A 23,330-nucleotide genomic window follows, 5' to 3' on the forward strand; every position below is an offset into this window, starting at 1 on the left:
AAGATGTCCACTGAACTGGGTCTTCCATCACCACATCCAACTCTCAGCTTTTATTATTTTTTTTTTTTGCCAGTCCTGGAACTTGAACTCAGAGCCTGAGCACCGTCCCTAGCTTCTTCTTGTTCTTCTTTTTTTTTTTTCTCAAGGCTAGCACTCTACCACTTGAGCCATAGCACCACTATTCTTTCTATTTATGTGGTGTTGAGGAATCGAACCCAGGGCTTCATGCATGCTTGGGCAAGCACTCTACCACTAAGCCACATTCTCAACCCCAACTCTCAGCTTTAAATATGCCTACAATAAACTGTGCTTATTTCTCCTGCTATAAAAAGTCTAAGCAAATTATCCTGTGCTTTATGTCTCTCTATTATCCTGAAGCAGCCGGATAATAAGAGAAACCAAAATATGACTTTAACTCCTACGTTTTCATTTTAAAGAACCCAGTGCAATAAAGCAAATAATAGAAGTCTTCAGAAATTGAACTAAAATTGACCTGATTTTACTTCCTGTCAAGGAGCCTGAATTCTGATCTTCATAAAAGCCAGGCCAGGGATTTCTGCCACTAGTGAAGAGTGAGCCGCATCGCTCTTCCATATGATGATGATGATGATGACGACATATTGTCAGATCATAGTCATCATGCAGAACTCTCTGATGCTACCACTAAAGTTAACCAAAGCAAAGAGGCAAAAATAAATAAATAAATAAAGAGGAATAGGCCTGGCAACAGCAACAGGAGAGGAGCAATCCTCCAGTGTACAGCTCCCTAAATGGTGAAGTGACAAGTGTGTCCAGCCAGAGCCGAGACCTGCCAGCCAGGATTCCTTCCAGCAGTGCTGGTGCATCCATGTTAGCAAGAGACACACCTGTTTACATAAATATGCACTTCACATGGCCAGATCTAAGCATCCTACATCCAAGTCTGTCACAGGGAGACCCTAGTCTATTGGTTACGTGCAGTGGGAATATATTTTCCCCCTCAGTGATGACATTTTAGAAGCTCAGCACTAGGTCCAAGGTCTCTTTATCTCCAACAGGGGTTGGATTTGGGGGAGGCCACAGCTCCTGACCTATCGCTACTGCTTTCCTCCTAAGATCAGAAGCAGTGAGTGGCCCATATTGGAGACCTCACCTTTCCCCTCCCATTCCTGAGACCAGAGAGCTCATCACACCAATGCAGTTCAGGTGACTTGCTTCAGCCATTTTCCCCACATAAGTGATGCAACTCTTGATTCCAATTGCCAGGAGAGCCAGTGCTGGTTGGCACAGTTATAGAAGGTTGTTAGCAGTGCAGAAAGGAAGTCCAGACAAGAGGGATGTGCAGTTCTGGGCCAGGCCCATTGACTGTGGCCAGCAGGACCCAAAAACTTTGAGGGACAAGTTCTATTTGGTTTTGAAACCCTAAAATAAGATGGGTGACCATCCTAAAATTTTGAGACACTTCTTCCATGAGAATGGTCAGGTCAGTGGTGTAGCAATAAACTTGGGGACAAAGGTGGGGAAGTTCATGCCCCCATCACTTTTCTCTCACCACCTCCCTCTCCCTATTTTCCCTCTCTCTTTCTCTGTGTGTCCTACAATCCCAGACACTAAGAGCTGGAGTACAGCTTGTCAATGACAGGGGAAGCAGTGGTCAGTGTAAGCCACTGCATAGGGCCACAGTTAAGATTATTTGCTCTTTGTCCACTGTGACCTCCATGAGGAGCTCCTTGACACTGAGCTAAGTGTTTAGGCAGTGAATGAGAGCTGTTATCAAGAGGTTCTAAAGCAGTGGTGGCTTCAATTACAATTTCAACAATGTAAAAATGTCAGGTGTTACTATGGAAACAGCTCTGTAAAAAGAGTTTGGGTTTTTTTTAGCTTAGACATGGATATGTCCCTACATGACAGAGGCTTAGCAAGTAGAATCTTGGATGGCTTACTTTGTCTGACAGGGAGATGTGAGCAGGCACATAGACCCCCAAGAATGAAGATAGGCTGCCTCAGGAAAAATATTGTTCTGCCTTCAAAGGCCATACCTCATCCTTACATTTGGTAGGATGGCAGAGGCCTATCTCTTTTATCTCTTGCTCTATTATGAGGTGGGAGAGGGAGAGGGAGAGGGAGAGGGAGAAGGAGAGGAGAGAAGGGATAGGGATGGGGGAGAGGGAAAGGGAGGGGGAGGAAAGGAAGGAAGAAGAAAGAAAGGGAGGAAGGGAGGGAGGGTCACATTGGTGGAGATATTTTCTGTCTAAAACTGGCTGACCACTTAAAAATAGGCCTAGCCCCCTAAGTCTTTAACTGTGAAGAATGTGTTCTGCTATGTAACTGGACAGTAGCAGCCCTAAGAGCTATGAATGGTCAAAAATTGCACTGAAAAAAACAAATTGATTTGACTTCATGAGGAGTTCTACTTATCAAATATTTAATTGACAATAAAATGGATTCAGTGCAGGAATGGGGTTGAATGATACAATGAATCTGAAAATGTCTGTTATTTTTTTTCCCCACAGGACTCCTGTTGATTGGTTTGGATTTACATTCTGTATATAGATGCAAAAATTAACCATGATTATATGCAGGGTTGTTTTTTCTCCTGTTTTGAGGGGGGGGTTTTTTGTTTTGTTTTATTTTGTGTTTTGTTAGTAAAGGGGATTGAACTCAGGCCCTGGGCGCTGTTCCTGAGCTTCTTTTGCTCAAGGCTAGCACTCTACCACTTGAGTCTCAGTGCCATTTCCAGCCTTTTCCGTTTATGTAGTACTGAGGAACCCAAGCCAGGGCTTCATGCATGCGAGGCAAGCACTCTACCACTAAGCCACATTCTCAAAATATGCAGTTTTTTTGGTTGTTTGTTTCAAGAGTGACAATACAATGAATAGCTCTCATTGTTATCAACTTTATTATCTGAGCAGCATTTAATGCAAGCTGGCTTTCAGATGCTGGGCTCCAGCACTTGAATTTTTTTTTAATGTTTTCATTTTCCACCTACCTAGTCAGGATTTTTTTAAGTTAATTATCTTTAAGTACCAGCACAAAGTGGTTTCAATTCAACATGTTATCTGTGTGTGTGTGTGTGTGTGTGTGTGTGTGTGTGTGTGTGTGTGTCTATCCTACAGCTTGAAGGTAGGGCTATGTGCTGTCTCTTAGCTCTTTCATTTAAAGCTGATATTCTACCACTTGAGCCACAGTTCTACTTCTGGCTTCCTGGTGGTTTACTGGATATAAGTCTCACAGACTTTCCTGTCCAGGCTGGCTTTGAATCATGATTCTCAGATCTCAGCTTCTTGAGTAGCTAGGATTACAGGCATGAGCCACCAACATCCAGCCTCAACAAGCTCATTTATACATACAATGAATCTTGAATTTTTTTTCAAAGATATTCTTGCACATACATATCCAGAAAAGAGGAAAGGATGAAGGGCCAGAGGGTAGATCCTTGGCAGCCACATGGCTGGAGCTCAGCTGCCAAACCTGACTCTAGGGCTCAGGCAGGTTACGGGTGACCTCCTTCCTTCAGAGAGATGGTCTGAACGAGGCCCAGCAGGATCACCAGCACATTGTCACCACAAGGATAAGCAAACACAAGTCCCCAGCTAGGTGGCAAGGCTAAGCAAAACATGTTCATACTTAGGAATCTTGCAAAATCTAAACAGGATGCAAACTTCTGAGCTTCTACTCTGGGAGGGAGGGTAGGGAACACAATACTTTCTTAATAGGTCAAGGGCATTGCTCAACATTTTACTGGAACCAGTTCGTGGAAACTCTGAGGCTGCTTACCCGGAACGCCGCTTTCCTCCACGAGCAGGCATGGCCCCTGCCATCCTCACCTGTCCAGTGGCCGCCATGGAGGCAACGGGCAAGGTCACCGATCCAGGGATGTCTGAGGCCATTTCTGGAATTCAGCAAAGACAAACGGTTTTTGTCAATGCCAGAAAAATCCAGTAACAACGATAGCTGCTGTGGGGACCCAGTATCCTCGACAAGGTGGGACGTCCAAGGCTCAGGTGTGCTGCTGCCAGGCCTGTCACTACACACACGGTCTGGTGAGTTTATTCTCCTACCCTGGACTTCTTCTCTGGAAATGAGGCCTTTGGGCAGTACTCCCAAACTCAGTGCTCTAAACCATCATTGAAAAGAATCACTATAGCTTAGCAGCTTCCACAACTGCCTCCTGATCACCTGAAGGCAGGTAAGATGTCTAAGAATCTGGCAGTGTGGACAGCCTGAGAGGTACAGCTGCACAGGTACCAAACACTGGTACCTGCCATGAGCCAGCGCCTTGTGCTGGTGTCCATGAATGCCCTGCCATTACGCCTTGGCGATTATTACATGAAGTGGAAAGGCTGCCTCCTACCTTAGTGTAGAGCTCTGAAAGTCAGAGCTCTGTGTCGCTCCTTTACACACAATGAGGGTAGTGAAGTCTGGGGCTTTGAAAGCACCTGTGTGGACAGGGTGTATGGAAACTCGGGACTACATCAGGCTGACTACCCCAATACTCCCTAGCCAAGGCCTCTCCAGGAATAGGTATTAAACAAGGAAGTCAAATACTAGATGAGGGTCCCATGTACCGTGGTGTGTGTGTGTGTGTGTGTGTGTGTGTGTGTGTGTGTGTGTGTGTCTCTCTCTCTCTCACACACACACACACATCAGTACTGGGGCTTTATCTCAGGGCTTCACACTTCGGTTTTGTGCTTACAGATGGCATTCTACCACTTGAGCCACACATGTAGTTCCTGCTCTTTGCTGGTTAATGGGAGAGAAGAGTCTAGGATTTATCTGCTTCAGATACCAGTCTCCTAAGCAGCTAGTATCAGAAGCATGAGCCACTGGCTCCTATGTTGTTTATTATTATTGCTTACAAGCCAGACACTTGGAAGTTCTTTAAGAGCACGTTAAGCACCTCTCATCTCAAAGCCAGTTTCTGGAGAGTTCCTGAACTCTCAAACCATTCATGGCAAGATGACCACCTCAAGCAGCTTCTCTGGTTTTGTTAGTAGTTCTGGGGAATAGCTTCCACAATGTTTGTTTTCCTTAGCTCAACTCTGATTGGGAGTTGAAGGGAAGCCACAATCTATAAAAATTACTCTCAGTAGGATGAGAGAAGTGCTGAGCCATCAGCCTCTATCTGCACTGACCACCCCTCAAGCCTTTGCAATATGTATTTACACCACATAGCAACACACACAAACACCACAAATACACATCACAGAGATCACAAACAATGCATACCATACAGTAGCACACCACAAATACACAATTAATACAACACATCATATTCACAATACACACACACACACGCTCCACCCTGAAACTGATTCCATTCCTGAGTGCTATTGAAAGCTTCCCTTGGGCAGGGAAGAGCACACTTGCTGTCACAGTCCTTGGGACCCTGCTATCCAGACATACATCAGGAGATGCAAGTGGGCCAGGGAGGGAACCCCAATTTCTCAACAAGGTCTCCATCCCCTCTCTAATCCAGCTCCAAAAGACGAAGTTACAGTGAGCCTGGCTAGGTTGGGATGGGCAAGGGACTGGAGCTTTGCCAAGGATTTCCTGTGCCATGAGTATTTGCCACTTTCAGTGAGGAGGGATGTCTACTGATACACAGAAATAGGAGTACATTAGAATGACAACACCACACATCAAATGCAAGTCCACCTTCAAAACAGACTTAGACTTTACCATTGCACAAGCATTGAAACTGTGCCACCAAAACCGCACCATGGAGCTGCCTCTGTGTTTCAGGCCTCCCTCTGCACCTCTCGCCTTTGCCTTCAACAGTCAGACTTGGTCTTCACTCACACCAGTACTAGCCAGTACAGCTGCCACCATTGCTGGGGCTGTATTTGGTAACAGTAACTAATCACCCTCCTACCCAACCTGTGGGGACAAGGCTCTCCTGCCACCTTTTCTCTGGATGTAGCTATCTCTGCCCCACCTTCTCTAACATGTGGTTCTCCCTTGTCTCATCATCTGTCTGTGAAACGTCATTCTCCTACTCTCCCTTCTCTGCCAGACACGGGACTCCTATCCAATCTTCTCTGGGGATGTGGCTTTCCTACACCTATATCTCAAGGATGTGTACTGGTTTTCTAGGTGCCATATCCTTGCCTTCTATCTTCTGGCCATCCTTCTAGGATTCTTTTGCCAGCTGATGCGCCTCTTCCAGTCTCCAGAGGATCCTGTGCAGGATCCTTTCTGGAGTTATTCCTTGTGACCTCATCCAAGTCTGTGATAGCCATATAGGCTCTTTGCAAATGAATCCCAGATCCAGCCATCAACTGCTGCTGTCACTTCTCAGTCTCCTTGCCCTTTGGACTGTCTGGCTGCTGAACTAGTCTTCCTACTCTACTCTTCCTACTCTTTGCTCCTCTCATTCATTCCATTTGGAACCTAGACTGGACAAGGCAAGCCTTTCCATCCTCTTCCAGTGCATTAATTCTCTTTGAACTTAATACACACATCTCTCATGTGATCAAGGAGCTCCTGAGTGGTCAGCTGCTTCCCACCTCTCCTGCCCACCTCTCAAGCACACCACCCTGTCCATTTCTTGCCACACAATGTTCTTTTCCACCTCAAGGCTTTTGAACACTCTATGTTCTCCATCAAGAAACCTCTCTCCGGGGCTGGGGATATGGCCTAGTGGCAAGAGAGCTTGCCTCGTATACATGAGGCCCTGGGTTCAATTCCCCAGCACCACATATATAGAAAATGGCCAGAAGTGACGCTGTGGCTCAAGTGGCAGAGTGCTAGCCTTGAGCAAAAAGAAGCCAGGGACAGTGCTCAAGCCCTGAGTCCAAGGCCCAGGACTGGCCAAAAAAAAAAAAAAAGAAACCTCTCTCCTCTACCCTCTCATCTCCTCACAGTCACCTAGATGCAATTCAAATGTCATCTCTTAAGGAACAACGTTTCCAACTAGCTCCCCTACACTCCACCCCCACCACAGTTCAGGATCTAGTTCCTTAAGATTCACTCTCATGGTACCTGTACTTCTGGGAATCAATGAAGGTCACAGCACCAGGTAAAAGATAACAGATCCAAAGCAGTGGAGCCACAAAGAAAAAGGAGAAGATGTTACCACCTCAAAAAAAAAAAAAAAAAAAAAAAAAAAGAGGATGTGTGAGTCTCAGGGCCCTAAAAGGAAAATTCTAAAAAAAAAAAAAAAAAAATATATATATATATATATATATATATATATATATATCAACCCTTCCCCCCCCACCCCGCAAAAAAAAAACAGTGGTAACCAGATCCTCCTACTCTATACAGGGCAAAAAATTTTAGAGAAAGAACTAAAATACAGCTGGGCCAACTGTACATTTACATCTGGGGAACCAGCATGCTCAGTATCAGACCCTCGGTAGCCACATCCTCAGCAGGCCACTAAGTATTCAGGTGGCCTGGTGCTGGCTCTGACTTGGCTGTTTCTGTGTCTCCACTCCAACTGAGAAATGGGTTCATCGGGACGTTTTTCCCTGTTGCTGAGGTTGCTAGAAGAAACTGGGCTCCATTTGGTTTACAAGTAGCATTTGCCAAGCTCTTATTTTGAACCAGAAGCTGAACAATAGCCCAAGAAGGAAAACCTCAATGGGAGCTGAGTTTCCTACAGATGTGTGGCTAGTTAATTTTACACTGAGCACTACCTGAGGTGAAAGAGGCCAGACACAGTGATGGGAATCAATGGGAACACCCAGAGGCTTCCAGGAGGGGGCCACACTCTGGAGAACTAGATCACAACATAAAAGATGCTTTCTCCTACATGCTTTGCTTTGATTGCTCCCTAAGCTCCATTGAGGGGTAAGCTTTCTTTCCATTTCCCATCAAGGAGCTTTCTGGCTTTGTATACAATCACAACTCTCCAAAGATTGAATCATTCCCCCAACCACAAATACAACCATCTTGAAATGATCTCTGCTCAGGACCCTCAGGACAACCAGTGTCAAATACAAAATCAGAAATATCTGTATTCATAGCAGTCTTATGCGAAACACAAACAATCCCCCGCTCCCGCCAGCCCCAACCTGGAAAGCTGTACTTCCCACCTGTATTCACAAGAATGTCCCCCCACCTGGGAAGCTGTACTTCCTTCCTCAAACAAGGGACAATGACTGCTTGTGCTTGGGCAAAGTTGCAGTGAGGTTTTGAGGTCATTTTACAATCAGTATAAGCTAAGGATTTTGCAAGCTTCACTATAATACAGAAAACAGATCTGGCTCATGACAGCATCTAGACTGTTTCACATTTCAAATTCAGATATATTTTGTTCAATTCCAATAATGTAGCACAGGCAGGAAAAACCTGGGGGAAAAATGTGAAGCTTGAGAGCATTACAATGAGAGAGAGAAAATGAAAACAGACATTTTGTTTTCCCCACTATTTCCTGTGAATCCAAATAAGAAAGGTACTCTTCTATATTTACATTGGAAAAAATTAATTACATGCCAACTTCCACAATATCACCACACAGTATATTTTAATGATCATTCAAACACATCAAAACCCAAAAGGCTTTCTCTATGGATGGGAGAGGAGGAAGGACAGCTAACGGAAGAAAAATGATCTCCTCAATTGCTATCTCTTAGAATAATCTCGTCACAGAAAGCACATCAAATATCACAGCCCTACCTTTTAAGAAGGATTAAATAAAGATCTTTCTTTCTTGTGGCCAGCACCTTCCTAGAAGAATATGCTATTCTTGTAGAAGAAATGGCAGGAACCTCTGGGAGGATGTTGCTGCATTTGTATTCTGCTCAGAAAATGTCATCACAGATCTGTTTACCTTAACTGTGGACCATGATTCAGCTGTGACAACTGTCTTGCATACTGATCAATTTATTTGCAGTAAAATTTCAAGCATTAACTGCTTAGGTTCTGAAAAACCAGATACTCAGATTTTTGTACAACTGCAATAAATACACTTTTTAAATGTCTGGATTGTTATTCATATGTTTCTATGACAGAACATGAAGTATTTTTCTTAATGTGAAAGCAAGGAAGAGTCCTATTCTCCTCTAGATGGAGGGACAGGCACACAATTCTCCAAAAGCCCCTTTGGGATGGGATTTTGTAGCACTATATACAGGAAAGGCAAGCAAACAAAAAACATTAGAGTAGGAGTCTCAGTCCAAGACCTTTCTAGGCTTTAACAGCTATGTCAGCCTAAGCAAACATCCCTATCCCACAGGTAGGCTAGCTCTGACCTCCGCAGAGATTGCAACTGTTCCATAGGACCAAAGTCACGTGCCCAAGCGACCGTGAACCAATGACACCTCTGAAACTGGGAGCCAAAATAAAACCTTTCTTTCTTTAAGTTGTTTTCTTAGGTATTTTGTCATAGTATGGGGAAGCTAACATATTCTGAATGAATGACTAGGCTTTCAAAAGGTAAGAGACAATCCCACTTCTGAAATCATTTCTGAACTTGTGGTGTACGATCAATGATCACATTATACAAGTCACCATCAAATCTATATTTGCAATATAACATCAATACTATGAAGACACATCTTTTTTGCTTAAAAAAAAAAAAGGATGTAGGGCTAGGGATATGGCCTAGTGGCAAGAGTCCTTGCCTTGTATACATGAGGCCCTGGGTTCGATTCCCCAGCACAGAAAACGGCCAGAAGTGGCACTGTGGCTCAAGTGGCAGAGTGCTAGCCTTGAGCAAGAAGAAGCCAAGCGAGGGACAGTGCACAGGCCCTGAGTCCAAGGCCCAGGACTGGCAAAAAAAAAAAAAAAGGATTTAGGACAATAATAACAAAAAGCAGAATAAAAGATGGTTGTAGCACATCCTCATTCATATCTTGTAGAATTGTTTCTTTCCTTTTTGCCAGTCCTGGAGCTTGAACTCAGGGTGTGGATGCTGTCCTTGAGCTTTTGTGTTCAAGGCTGGCATTCTATCTACCCATGGAGCCACAGCTCCATTTCCACCTTTTGGCTGGCTAGTTGGAGATAAGAGCTTCACAGTCTTGCCTGCCTGGGCTGGCTTCAAACTACAGAACTCAGATGTCAGCCTCCTCAGTTGCCAGGACTACAGACCTGAGCTAAAAGCACCCAACTGCAGTTGTTTCTTATACTGGTTTTCACAACAATAAACAACCTTTAGGAGTTATTATTCTTTGTCTCTACTTAGATCTTGCATCTTTTAAGAAAAACTTATTTTTACTCTAGCCCTTGTTTAAATCCATTTCCCTGAGGCCAGACATCCCCTCCCCTTGTCTTTCATCCTCTACTGCTCTCTGCGTTTCCTGTCAGTCACTGTCCCCCTCCCTTCTCCCGCAGCCTCTCTACTTTTCCTGTCAATCACTGCCCCTCTCTCTTTTCCTGCAGCCTCTCTTGATGCTTCCCTCCATACGTGGCTTTGTGTTTGTTTGTCTTTGTCTTTTGGGACATTTCTTATTCCTATACTTGTCCCACCCTCCAAGAAAAGAGTACCAATCTATAGACAGACACTCAGACATTCACCCAAATTTTCTTCTTTACTTCTGTCCTTCTGCACTTGACTTTCAGCTTTAAACTTTAAATACAGCCACATAGTGTTATTTACTCCCCATGAAGATTAATGTCAAAACAGTATACTTTGCACAGAATATTTGGTATTACTCTGTTAACTGCAGAAAGAATAATTCTTTTCAGATAATTTTAGGAAACCAAGACAAATAATATATTGTTCAGAAAGCACTGTTCTTCCTATACAATGCTTTTTCTATTAAAAAAAAAAAAAGAAAAAGATTGTGAACTCTCCCTGTTTACACAACAAATTATGAAAATCACATATCCTCCCACAGAGATAAAATTCTCCTTAAGAATTTTTATACAGTAAAATGGTATTCTTGTTGAACATATCCCTTGATGAATACATTCATCCATCATTCAAAAAAGCATTTTTGTGTTAAATTTTAAATAATGAATTATTCTCCAGATATGAAATTCACAAAATAGTAAAACAGTTTACATGCAGGGCATTAAAATTGCTTTTCTTATCAAAGTGGTTGAGGTATTTTATGCTCTCTAGAAACGAAAAGGGATGCTTTCCCCGTGGCCAATTTCTGCTTGGGGGACGAGGGGGTCAGGAGCTCTTGTATAAAGGCTATAGTTGCCCAGGATGACAGGAAGCTGGGGCAGGTACTGATAGGACACATTTTCTGGCTACTGAGGAGGATGCAAGACTCAGAAAATTCTTGAGAACACCACTGCACTTCGCAGAGACTTCAGCTCAAAAGCATGAGGTTTACCTTGGCTTAGACTACCTAAGACAGAGGTAGGCATATTGTTCTGGGGGTTGCCATCCTATAAGGTCTCTGGGACAAGTACCCAAATCTGCAACCATGCAAAGCCACCATGGTCACTACAGAAATGAGCAGGTATGGCTGTTTCAATCGATAAGCACCAAAATTTGAATGTAAAGCAAGTATTATGTCAAAAACACTGAAAATTATTCATGACTCAGGCCACACAAAAACAAGAGGTATGACAGATGTGATGGTTTGGTCATAATTTTCCAACCTGTTTATCCTGTCTTCTTTTTCCCTAAACTGTTAGTGTTTAACTGAATGTACGTTATTGGGTTTATATTCTGTATATACATTATTTCTCTAGAAATATTATTATGCACACCAGTCAGAAATGTAGTAGTCCTGAACTACACAGCTTTCTGTCTGGCCACCAAGAGAGCATATGTTATTACTATTTACAGCAAAAACATGTGTATTTTCTCTTGGATTCATTGTTTTAAAATCAGAGAACTTCCCTTTGGGGTCATTTATCATCTTATTTTACAAATTCTTTTAATGAGGTCCTTAATTTCCTATATTTACTGTCAACAAATGCTTTCTTTAAAAAAAAAAAAAACATCCAGCCAGATGCAGGTGTTCATGTCTGTAATCCTAGCTACTTAGGAAGCTGAGATCTGAGGACCACAGTTCAAAGCCAGACAAGCTAGGAAAGTCCACAAGACTCTCACCTCCAATTAACCACCAAAGAGCCAAAAGTGGAAATGCAGAGCTCTCGCGTGGTAGAACAAGCCTTGAGCAGAAAAGACTAAGGGACAGTGCCCAGGCCCTGAATTCAAGTCCCAATGCTGGAACAACAAAAAATTTTCTTTCTCAATCCTAAAAGATAAATGACCTAACTACAGAACTCCAGATTTACAATAACTTTTCACTAATTTAGTATTGAAAATATTATTCTACTTTCTTCTGGCTTATATTATCCTTGTTAAGATGTCAACAAGGATGTTATTTATCTTGCTTAGCATTTTTTTGTAGCTGCTGAATCTAGGACTCAATGACATTCACTGTGTTCAGAAAATTATAGCCTCTTTCCTTCAAATATTGCAGACCTCTTTTCTCTTCACTATCTGTCATTGGACCTCTGTAAGAAATAGATCTCATCTCTTTGTCTTAGTCAATCTTTCATTTTTCCTAACTGTCTCTCTACTGAATGCTGTGATTTCTTTCACTTCACTATCTAAGTCATTCATTTGCTACATATCTGTGTTTACTAATTTTATTTTTCAAAGCTATAATTTCCAGACAGTCTACTTAGATTAAATATCAGCCAGCCAGCTGTCTCCTTTCTATTTGACCCCCAAACAAATGATGACTTTGGACATTTAAACAGCAAGGCTGGGAGAGATGAGGTAGATTTAATTTGATGGAGAAAATGAAGTAATAAACTAGAGTTTGTACTCAGCTATCATCAGATGATTCATCGCCACGATACAATGTCATTCAGTTCATTGTTTCAGAAGGAGTGGATTTAAGTTAAAAATGACCTGCTTTGTATTGTATGATACAAGTAATTTAAAATGTTTTGTAATTTTTTAATTAATTTCACTTTTACCAATTTTAATACTGTTTTTGTTTTTAGGGATCAGAACTAAATGTGAGTTTATTTTGAAGACAAGTTTAAAGGAAGTAGAAAATTAACTTTCTAAATAAAATAAATCCATCTCTAAACCTGGATATGCATCAGCAACCAAGAAGACAAATCACACAGTTAATTACAGTTTGAATGAAGATCTAATTGTTAATTTCTGCGTGTTTCAGGCATTCCACATGAGCAACTTACCTGAAAAGCTTTTCAATTTATATGTCAGAGAAGTTGGTAATTACTTCAACTCCCTACTGACTTTATTAGAGAAATGATAATCTTTGCATAGTTAGCTTATAATTATTTTATTTATCAAGTGAAGTCAGTATTTAATTTAGGGAAGTACAAACCCTACAGTCTTTTAAACACACACACACACACATACATAACTACTGGGATCTATACTGAAGGACTGACCTCCACCCTATTGCCTCAGGTGCATACAAACACCAGTCAAAACCTCAGGTAAGTGTGAACCTGCTTTGATATGTGGGCAGGGCAATTCACCTAACCCAACAGAAGAAAAGCACAAAACTTCTCAGATCTAACAGGCTTTTTCATTAACCTCTGCCACCATGCTCAGACCCCATATAAGCATGGTCCCAAATTCACCCCCTCACACAACCTCCAAGCCCACGGGAAGATCCGTTCCCCTCATTGTTCCTCAATAAATAGTCCTTGCCTGTTGAGGATCGAGTCCAGCCTATTCCTTTTCCGTTTTCCTAACCTCTACTCCACAAGAAATGTGTTACACTACTCATAGACACCATAGAGAACTCTAACAAGAGGTTGGCCAGAGATGGATTCAAAATCACTAAGCACCTTTCCTTACCCTGGTCTACACATACCCTTAAGTCAGCAACGCAGAGTTTCTCTTTTAAATAGTTCAAAAAGAATTTTGTGATACAATTTGAAGGTATTCTGCCTTTAAAAAATTTAAATACAGGAATGGGGGCAGACAATTGGAGAAATGAAGGGTGGGTGAATACAGTCATAATATACATGTGAAGTATATATGTCTGAAAATGGAACTAGAAAAATTGAGGAGATGGGCGGAACTAGGGGAGATGCAGAAAAACTGTGAAAGGGCAACATTGATCAAGATGCATTGTACTTGTAAACAGACATGTTGACTATACAACTACTTACAGGTAACAATGAAAAAGGTAAATTCATAGAAGAGCATTAGCCAATTACAACTGAGAGGTAACATCAGGCAAAGTCAAACTGAGTAACATTCTTCAAGATAAATGAGGAGACTGAGCAGCCGGTGCAGCTCTATATTGTAGCTTGGGCCTGAACGGACCCTGAAGCTTCCTCGAATAACTGCAGAACATGCCAGTGTGAAGCCTGAACAAAATGCAGTCTAAAATAATCAAGGTAGCCAGACAGACTTCATCTGAACAGAAGTCAGTTAAAGTTAGGATGCTTTGCCATTGTTTGTAAGAGGCTTCACTGCCTTGTTTGATAATTGTGCTGTGTACTGGAATATCCGCAGATAAATATTTGAAGTGCCAGGTGCTCCACCAGGCAATCAAGTCCCTGACAAGTTACTGCCCCAATAAGTAACTAATGTATACATAGCAGGAGGGAATTGGCGCCAAAAGTCCCTTGCAGCACCCCCCACTAACAGTCCCCCCACTAACAGTCCCACCACTAACATGTGGAAAACAGGGGAAGGCTGACTCCAGATGCCTTTTGCAAACTTTTGACTGTCTTGCTGTTAAGCGACAATGCCCCAGCTAATCAGGAATAGATAACACACTAAAGGTTAACCAATTACATGTCTTTTTAACTGGGAATACCCTAGACTTGTTTACTATAAAAACCCGGTGTAATCTGTGCTGGGGCCTTCGTCCATCTTGGCTGTGTCCATCTTGGCAGTGTCCTTGTGGGTGTAGGTCCAAGCTCGAGCTTGTTAATAAACGACTCTTTGCCTTTGCATCAGAATGAGCTTCTCAGTGGTCTTTGGGGAAGTCTCAAATTTTGGGCATTTCATGAATACCTGTGCTTGTCATGAAAGAAAAGAGAAGAAACATGGCACAACTGAAGGAGGCACCACAACTTAATGTGTCTTATAACCCTCAATTAAATTCAGACCCAGGAAAATAAACTTTTTGTTATGAGGAACAATCATCCTATATTTTCCTTACTTTACCTGTGTTCTGCTGTAGAAAATAGTCAGTCTTTGTCCGTTTTCCAGGTAAGACACGTGACCCTGAGTGAAAAGTTGCTTGCAAAGTGACAGATGACTGACTGAAGTGATTAGAGTGAAGTCCTTGCACTTCCCACGTTCCCTAAATAAATGTAGTAGGCAAATACCACAGTGGAAGAGGGTGAGCCATTTGTGTCTGTGTGTGTTTAAGAAACAATGCGGGGGAGGGCTGGGAATATGGCCTAGTGGCAAGAGAGCTAAGAGCACTTGCCTCCTACACATAAAGCTCTTGCTTCGATTCCCCAGCACCACATATATGGAAAACGGCCAGAAGGGGCGCTGTGGCTCAGGTGGCAGAGTGCTAGCATTGAGCAGAAGAAGCCAGGGACAGTGCTCAAGCCCTGAGTCCAAGGCCCAGGACTGGCCAAAAAAAAAAAAAAAAGAAAGAAACAATGGGGGGAAATGTGGACCAGAATAACATGAGTATGTGCCAGAAAGCACATACAGAGTCTTCGCACCAGGGGTGAACAGAGGAGTGGGGGTGGAAACAGAACCACCTTCTATAATTCAATATCAGAAGGTACATATACCAACCTAATGTAAGCTAGATGATGTTAAGAAGAGTCAGAAAAGTCTTGTTTCTGCTGTGCTGCTTGTCTCTAGTCTGCTCATTTTTTTGTCTGGGTGAATACTCCTCACAATACTAAAATAAGTCCTTCTAAAATGTTCACCTTGTGAGACTCTCCTTTTTGTGAGACACCATGAAACGCTTTTCCTGAGTGGGTCTCAGTGATTCTGCATGGGAACTGTGAAGCTGAGGCTATCCTCCCCCATCCGTTCCTGAGTGACAGTATCTTGTGCGGTTGACTACTTAATAAATGGCTGACTCTATAACCACCCAATAATGCACTGTGAAAGAAAAAAACCAAGCCTGGGTTTGCACACCACTGTGAGCACACAGTTGGCATTCAATTAATATTTGTTTAATTAGGTGGCTAGGCAATTAAAATAATTAATGTCTGGCCTAGGCCAATGAATGTTGAGTGGTACCATTTGCTGCCACTGGGGATCTAGGTGGAGGCTCAAAGGAAGGAGATGCAAGCTTTGCACAAGAAGTAGTTCCCCACAAACCCAGCAGGCAGCTGGGAAACAGGTCTGCCTTTTGTGATGCTGATCAGGAAAAGGCACACACCTCAAACCATTCCCTCAGCACTCTTTCTTTGCCCACAGGGAAAAACTGGAGTTCACAACCCCTTCTGCTTACTAACAATGGCTGGTCTTTTGAATAAATTTGCAGAGCCCCCTCCTACAGATTCACTATCCACAGATCCAAACCAGTTTCCAAACCATGTTTCTGTCCAAACCCCAGCACTAAGCTTGAAGCCTTTTGTGTGGGCAAACAGAGGCTGTGTTCAAGGAGGTTGTCTGAGCTGAATTCAAAGACTTTTTTTTTTTTTGGTGTGCAATGATTTAAAAAAAAAAAAAAAAAAAAAAGACCACAGCTGCGATCCTTGATCACATTCATTCACTTTAGTCCTTGGGGAACTTGGAATCCATCAAGCACATAAGATAATAGCAACCAATTTCCACACTATGCCTCATTTCAAACTGCTGATATTATAGAAACACCAATGTTGCCTTAAAAATAATAAGAAAAAATTCTTGAAATTATTTCACGCTTAAATCCCATTGTTAAGTACCTAACTATCTCAAAAGCACCATCTTAGTCTGGATATCCCACACAGACCTGGAATGCCAGCCCTAGGGAGGCTGAAGCAGGAAGAGCCATAGTTTAAAGCCAACCTGGGTACATAGCAGGGCAGGTCTTTAACAACAAAGCCTGGTGTTGTTTAAAGCTTTGATCTTTTATTATGGACCACACACTGTGATAGACGCCATGGCAGAACCAGTTGCTTGGTGTCTTTTGTAGTTATCACTGCCCAGAGTACTGTGAAAAGCTTTGTCCCCATAAATCAGAGTTCACAACCTCAGCTCTAGTGGCATGTGCTTCCACCAGAGGGGCATCATATACATCATACAAATATCATGTCCTGCCCATGGACAGAGCAACATTGGCCTCTGTCCACCCAAGCCTGGAGGACACCCACCTCCTGGAGCTGTCACAACCAAGAATTTCCCAGTAAGGCCCACCCCTGAGGGCTCCAGGAAGATGCCCCCCTTCTGTCTAAAGTCTAAACAGTACCTGTTACCTAGGTAACTGGCATACCTAGAGGAGCCACCTCCTCTCACTGGGCCACACCTACCTCTGCCCTAGATAAGGCATGTATGGGGGGGGGGGGGGCATTGTCTATACAGAACTGCAGAACTGCGTGTACCTTTCCTGACCTCCCTTCTGTCATTTAAAAAGTCCAATGACTTCTTAAGTGCTCTTAGAGTTCCCAACAATCTTGGCTTCAACTCAGGCAAACTGTAAGGCTTATTAAAGTAGGTAGCTGATGAGCAAGAACACCATGCCATATTCAAGCAGAAGAGATAATTTTATTTTTCCAAAATTCTGGCCTCAGGACAAGCTAGAGGAGAAGCTTGTAGCCAGATAAGGGGCGAGGCACCCCAGGGCCATGCCTTATCTAATACTGGGGAGGGGATGGGAAAGGTGTGGCCAGCCAATGTGACCTCAGAGCCTGCAACCCTTCCATGGTCCAATGGGAGGCCTGACCCAGGGGTGGTCCAAGATGTGACCTCAGAGAAGGGGGAGGTGACTGCCTCCAGGTATGCCAGTTACCTACATAATGCAGGGGGATCTGCTTGGAGCCATCTCCAGGGGTGGACCTTACACAAGCCTCTGTGCTTCTCTCCACCTGGGATGTGTTCCCCTGATTGCTTCCAGGCCTCTCTACTTCTCAGTCTTTCCTTCTATCACCTAAGCCTTGAGAGAGCAGCTCCTAGACCTACCTGCTGATACCCAGGACTGTCTGTCCTAGAGCTATACAAAGACATTAGGGACTCTCAAATCAGAAAAATAAATAAATAAAAACAAAGTATCATCCTCCATTATTAGGACTTCTTGAATCTGGAAACAGACTAAGACATGACCTGTCTAATGGCACAAAATGCAGCAGGAAAAGCAAGAAATCACCTGGCCGTAAACTCTCCAATCCCTGCAGACTAATTTGTCAGGTGCTCTGGTTGGAAGCATGCAGTCAGTCAAAAGAAAAAGATGAAAGTGTGACAATAGACAGTGACTGATGCTTAAGCCATGAACATACCCTGCTTGACCACTTAACACCTTGCCTTTCCCCATTGCCTCCCGCCACTCAGTTGTCAAGACAGAGCCTCAGACACTCACTCAGACAGAGCCTATGGCTCAAACTTCACCTCTCTCTACAACATTTTACCATAAGGTCAGAATAACTCTACAACACTTTACCATAAGGTCAGAATGACTCTACCTAAGGAAGACGTGACCTGCTCAACTTCAAAGGAGGACAGGGCCCCCTTCAAAGGAGGACAGTACCTCACTGGGGCCATAGAGTTCTTTAACATGGTGTCACTGACACACACACACACACACACACACACACACAATGCATCTACTTCTCTCATGGGCACCTTACTGTATCTTGCTGTTCCAGAGCCTCCCTCCAATCTGTTGCCCATACTATCCGCAGGAAGGATCACAAGGTCCATACATGACCTGAACATGCTTTTCCCTTGCTCTGTTCTTAAATGTCTTTTCACTGCCTTCAGCAGTAAATTGGAACTCCTAAACCAAGACCCGTGGCATTCTGCTAGGTGAGCTCTACTCACATCTCCAGCTTCTCATGCTTTCTCACTTGGCTCACATCTTCTAGCCACACTGTCCTTTCTGATGGTTCTAAATTGCCTACCTCTGCCCATCTGCAGGCCTTTGCGGGATCTCCTCCCTGTACTTACAATGTTCTTCCTTACATTTCTCTTCATTCCTGAGAGTTTGACTTAAATATCAACTCCTTGCAGAGGCCTTTGCTGACTTCAAATGGCCTTTACCAAATCCTAATGTAAACTAGGACCTTTGGTTATTCAATCCCAGGAATCATTTCTTCACAGCTTTGACATTATTTATAACATGGTTCCATTGTGACTATATAACACTGATAGCAGTGGCTGTACAAATTTTTCTATCAATACAACCCCAGAAACGATATCAGTATCCAGCACATGGCTGTTGCTCGGTAAATATTGGTCAAAAAATAGTAGCTATAATCACCACAACTTAGAAACAACCAGTGTGCCCTTTGGTAGATACATCTAATAATATTTTTTTTTCGTTTTTTGCCAGTCCCGTGGCTTGAACCCGGGGTCTGGGTGTTGTCCCTGAGCCTCTTTGCGCTTAAGATAGTGCTCTGCCACATAAGCCACATCGCCACTTATGGGATTTTCTCAGTGTTTTGTTGGAGACAAGTGAGAGTCTCATGACCTTTCCTGCCCAGGCTGGCTTCTTCAAACCAGAATCCTCAGAACTCATCCTCTTGAGTAGCTAGGATTACAGGTGTGAGCCACGGGCACCAAGGTAATGGTAAAATTTTATTAAGCACGAAAAAGAGTGAACCATCAGTTCATTAAAAAGAGAAAACTGGGGGCTGGGGATATGGCCTAGTGGCAAGAGTGCTTGCCTCCCATACATGAGGTCCTAGGTTCAATTCCCCAGCACCACATATACAGAAAACAGCCAGAAGTTTGCTCAAGTGGCAGAGTGCTAGCCTTGAGCAAAAAGAATCCAGGGACAGTGCTCACGCCCTGAGTCCAACCCGCAGGACTGGTAAAAAATAATTAATTAATTAATTAAAAAGAGAAAACTTACATGCAGATTATTAAGAGGAAAAAAGACAAGCTAAAATGATGACATGCTGTAAAGTTCTGTATTTGTCCCTTTTTCGTTTTTACAAAGTATCTGAAACTGGAACCTTTGTTTTTTTTGTTTGTATGTTTGCCCAGTCCTAGGCGGTGAACTCAGGGCCTGAGCACTGTCCCTGGCTTCTTTTTTGCTCAAAGCTACTAGCACTCTGCCACTTAAGCCACAGCACCACTTCTGACCATTTTCTGTATATGTGGTGCTGAGGAATCGAACCCAGGGCCTCATGTATACCAGGCAACCACTCTTGCCACTCGGCCATATTCCCAGCCCTGGGACGCTTGTTTTAAAAAGAAGTTTAATTAGCTAATTGTTCAGGTTTTAAGAGTGTGCTTGCTGCCATGTACTTGGTTGTAGAGAATGGCTCATGGTTAAATACATCACAGTGATGGGAGCACACAGAATGGGCAAGAAAGAGTTAACACATGAGATAGGAAGAAAGAATTCTCTAGTCTACAGTCATCTCTGGACAAACAGAACAGAGAAAATCTACTAATACCATAGTACTGGAGATAGACCCTTGTAAATACTAGAAATGACCCCGGAAGTCAGGAAGTATTTTCAACCATAGGAGGTACAGAAGCAAGACCCATGGGAACACTTGGGAATCAATCTCTTCTTCCTCTAGGGACTTCTCCTACCATGAGTAGCTGGTAGAATTCTAATCTAAATCCAACACCGGAGACCTAGATGGAGCAGTGTAGGGAGTTTTGAAACCTGGCTCACACCAACTGAGCAACATGAGGATGTGAAGACCCATCTTCAACTCTATCACCAAACTCTCTGAGTACCACCATTGTATTGCAGAGTAGTGTCCCCCCAAATGAATGTGTTGGTTGATGTGCAGTGATCAGCTAGGGAAAATAACAAATGGGTGGTTGGGAAGCGGCCTTTGTACCCTGAGCTCAAAGCAGTAGCAGAAATAAGTCCTGGGTCCTCTCAGTTCATTTAACTATGTTTACTAAGCTCTTATTCTGTGCAAAGCAACAACCCATCTAGAGAGGGGTGGGAGTAAGAGGATGAGGAAGAATTATAGAAATGTCATGTGACTTTTGCTGATGAGAGTGAGTGGCTAGCTCAGGTGTCAAGCTTTCCTTTGTTGTACATTACTCATGAAATCTGAAATCTCCTTCTTTGGAGATGTTCCTTGAGACTAAATCCTAAGCTGAACATTCATGTGTGGCCAGAACAACACAACACACCCCTATGCATCCTGCTACCACAGGAACCAGTTTTTTAAAAAAATGAAGATGGCTAGGAGAAAAGGTGATCACCTCAAAGGGTTTTCAGCTGATAAACACTCACCCTGCCAAGATCTCCAGTATATCAAGCTGAACAGGTATTGACTGGGAGAATGAGGGCTTGGATGGCCAAGTCCTCCGAAACATCAAGCCCCCAAGACCAGACACTGATGTGCTCAGCACCCCCAGCTGCTCCATCTTCATTCCATGCAGTGCGTGGCCAATTGGATGGGCAGAACAGTTTGCAACAGTGATGTAAGAGTACACAATCATGCCATCACTTCAAATTGTAGTTCTATTTCCAATGTAAGCCTATATTGAAGCAAAATATCTTCATTAACCTTGTCTTTCCAACTTTCACTACATTCAAATCTATCAATTTTCTCTTAATTTCTAAAAAGGCAAACAGGTTGAAGTCGCTTAACCACCCAAGTGACAACCAACTGTTTCTGTTAATGGACCTCCTTCCTTGTCACCACACCATAGGCACCTGCCTCTGTCTCGTTGACCTCTTCCTTTGTCCTTACATCACATCTAACCAGTGCCAAATCTGGACTCCACATGGCCAACGGTGCTTTCCTTGCCTTGTGTTCAAGCCTTGTTAAGTCTGACCTCAGTAGCACCTGTCTCATTTTAAACCTTGCCTCAACACCTCTAGTTTTGCTACCTTTTGTCTAAGTTATTTGAGAATGGCTGACAAGTTATTCCTTTAGAAAGAAAGTGATTGTGGAACTTCTCTGCTCTTCATCATTATGGTCTCTCTCTTAATGCAAGGAGACAAAGTCTATCCTACCTGCCCTTTGAGGTCCTAAAGCCTGGCCACGTCCATGAACCTGGATGTGAAATCTCTGTAACGTCCCAGTGCACCGACGCCTGCGGTGACCTCCCGACTAATATGGGGAAGCAAGCCCTCATGACTTGCACCTGCAAAGGTCCTCAGCCTTCCAGTCCTGTAAGGTCTAGGCAAATCACACACGCCTTCCCTGACTAGTGCAGATGGACAGGGTGCTGGAAGTTTTCTCTGCCAGACATTGTGATTTCTCACTCAACACTGTACCTCACTCAAGACACAGTACCTCCTTCTCCTGTAACTTTCCTGAGTGTTGAGCTCCGTCCCTGACTTAGCAGCCTGTCATCCCCACAGCACTACAGGCACAACACCCAAAACTCTCCAGCAGTAGATGTGTCCCGTTCTGACACCTAGTAGCCATTCGCGCTTGTGCCACATGGAAGTTTCACAACTAAAATGGGGTTTCCTTTGCTATCACTCCAAAAGAAGTTAATTATTCCTACTAGACGATGGCTGAGCAGATGTTTCAGGCTGCTCGGCGAGGCTGACAGGTGCGCACCACCGGCGCTTGGACAGGACCGGGCCGCACCGCTGTCCAGCCCGGGAAGAATTTGGACACACGGTGGCCAGTTGTAAAGATCGAGAAGGAGGAACCCCGGGAGCTCCATCCTGTTGCCTCTCGGCGCCAAACTTTTCCCTCCATCATCTACACTCACTCTGGCCACGACCCCGCGCTTTTCCGGGGACGCGGGGATCGGACGGGGAAGCGAGGGGCAAAGGCGACTGTCGGAATTGCTGCAGGGGCTCCGGGCGGGCCTGCGGTTCCCCGGGCCAGCAACTCGGGCTCTGCCGCCCGCCCGCGGGACCCGGCCCGAGCCGGCAGGAACCGGGCCGGCGTCGGCAGGGACGGGGTGGAGACCCGGGCTACGGCGCCCACAGACAGCCGGCGCCGATCAGCCCGGAGCGCCCAGCGCGCGCAGTGAGCGCTGCGCTCGGACCTGCGCCGCCGGCTCCAGGCCGAGCCTGGGCCGCAGCCGATACTCACCCGGAGGGTTAACGGCCGCCGGGGTTGCCATCTTGCTGTGGAGGCCCGGCGCCCCGGGGGCGAAGGCGGCGCGGGGCGTTGGGGAGCACGGCGCAGGCCCAGCGCCGCGGCCGCGGCCGCGCACACAAAGGAGGGCGCGAGCGGGCGGCTTCCCCGCGGTCCTCACCGCAGACGGTCGCGGATCCGCGCACTCCGCCGCTCACCGCCCCGCCCCCGTCCCCGCCCCGCCCCCGCCCCGACCCCGGCCTCGACCTCAACCTCGGCCTCCTTCCCCCCCTCGCAGCCTTTGTCGCGCGGCGCGGGCGCCGGGCCCGCGGCTCCCGGTTTCGAGCCGTAGCACCGCGAGACTTGGCGTTGCGGGCGGCGGGACCCTCCCCCCACCCCCGCTCCGACTG

At 44.5% G+C, this 23,330-nt stretch overlaps 1 protein-coding gene across 1 annotated transcript in view; it reads right to left on the minus strand.

The window, feature by feature from the left end:
* Arnt2 (aryl hydrocarbon receptor nuclear translocator 2) overlaps positions 1-23,107 on the minus strand; it is a 90,803-nt gene extending 67,696 nt beyond the window's left edge. The window contains exons 1-2 of the mRNA XM_048368892.1: positions 22,936-23,107; positions 3,757-3,871 (exon numbers count right to left, since the gene is read on the minus strand). Of these exons, the coding sequence (XP_048224849.1) occupies positions 3,757-3,871; positions 22,936-22,966 (146 nt within the window). The 5' untranslated portion in view covers positions 22,967-23,107. The remainder of the gene's footprint in view (positions 1-3,756; positions 3,872-22,935) is intronic.
* Positions 23,108-23,330: the final 223 nt, after the last annotated feature.

Source organism: Perognathus longimembris, chromosome 20, assembly GCF_023159225.1.
Source record: "Perognathus longimembris pacificus isolate PPM17 chromosome 20, ASM2315922v1, whole genome shotgun sequence".
In the NCBI taxonomy this organism is placed as follows: domain Eukaryota; kingdom Metazoa; phylum Chordata; class Mammalia; order Rodentia; family Heteromyidae; genus Perognathus; species Perognathus longimembris.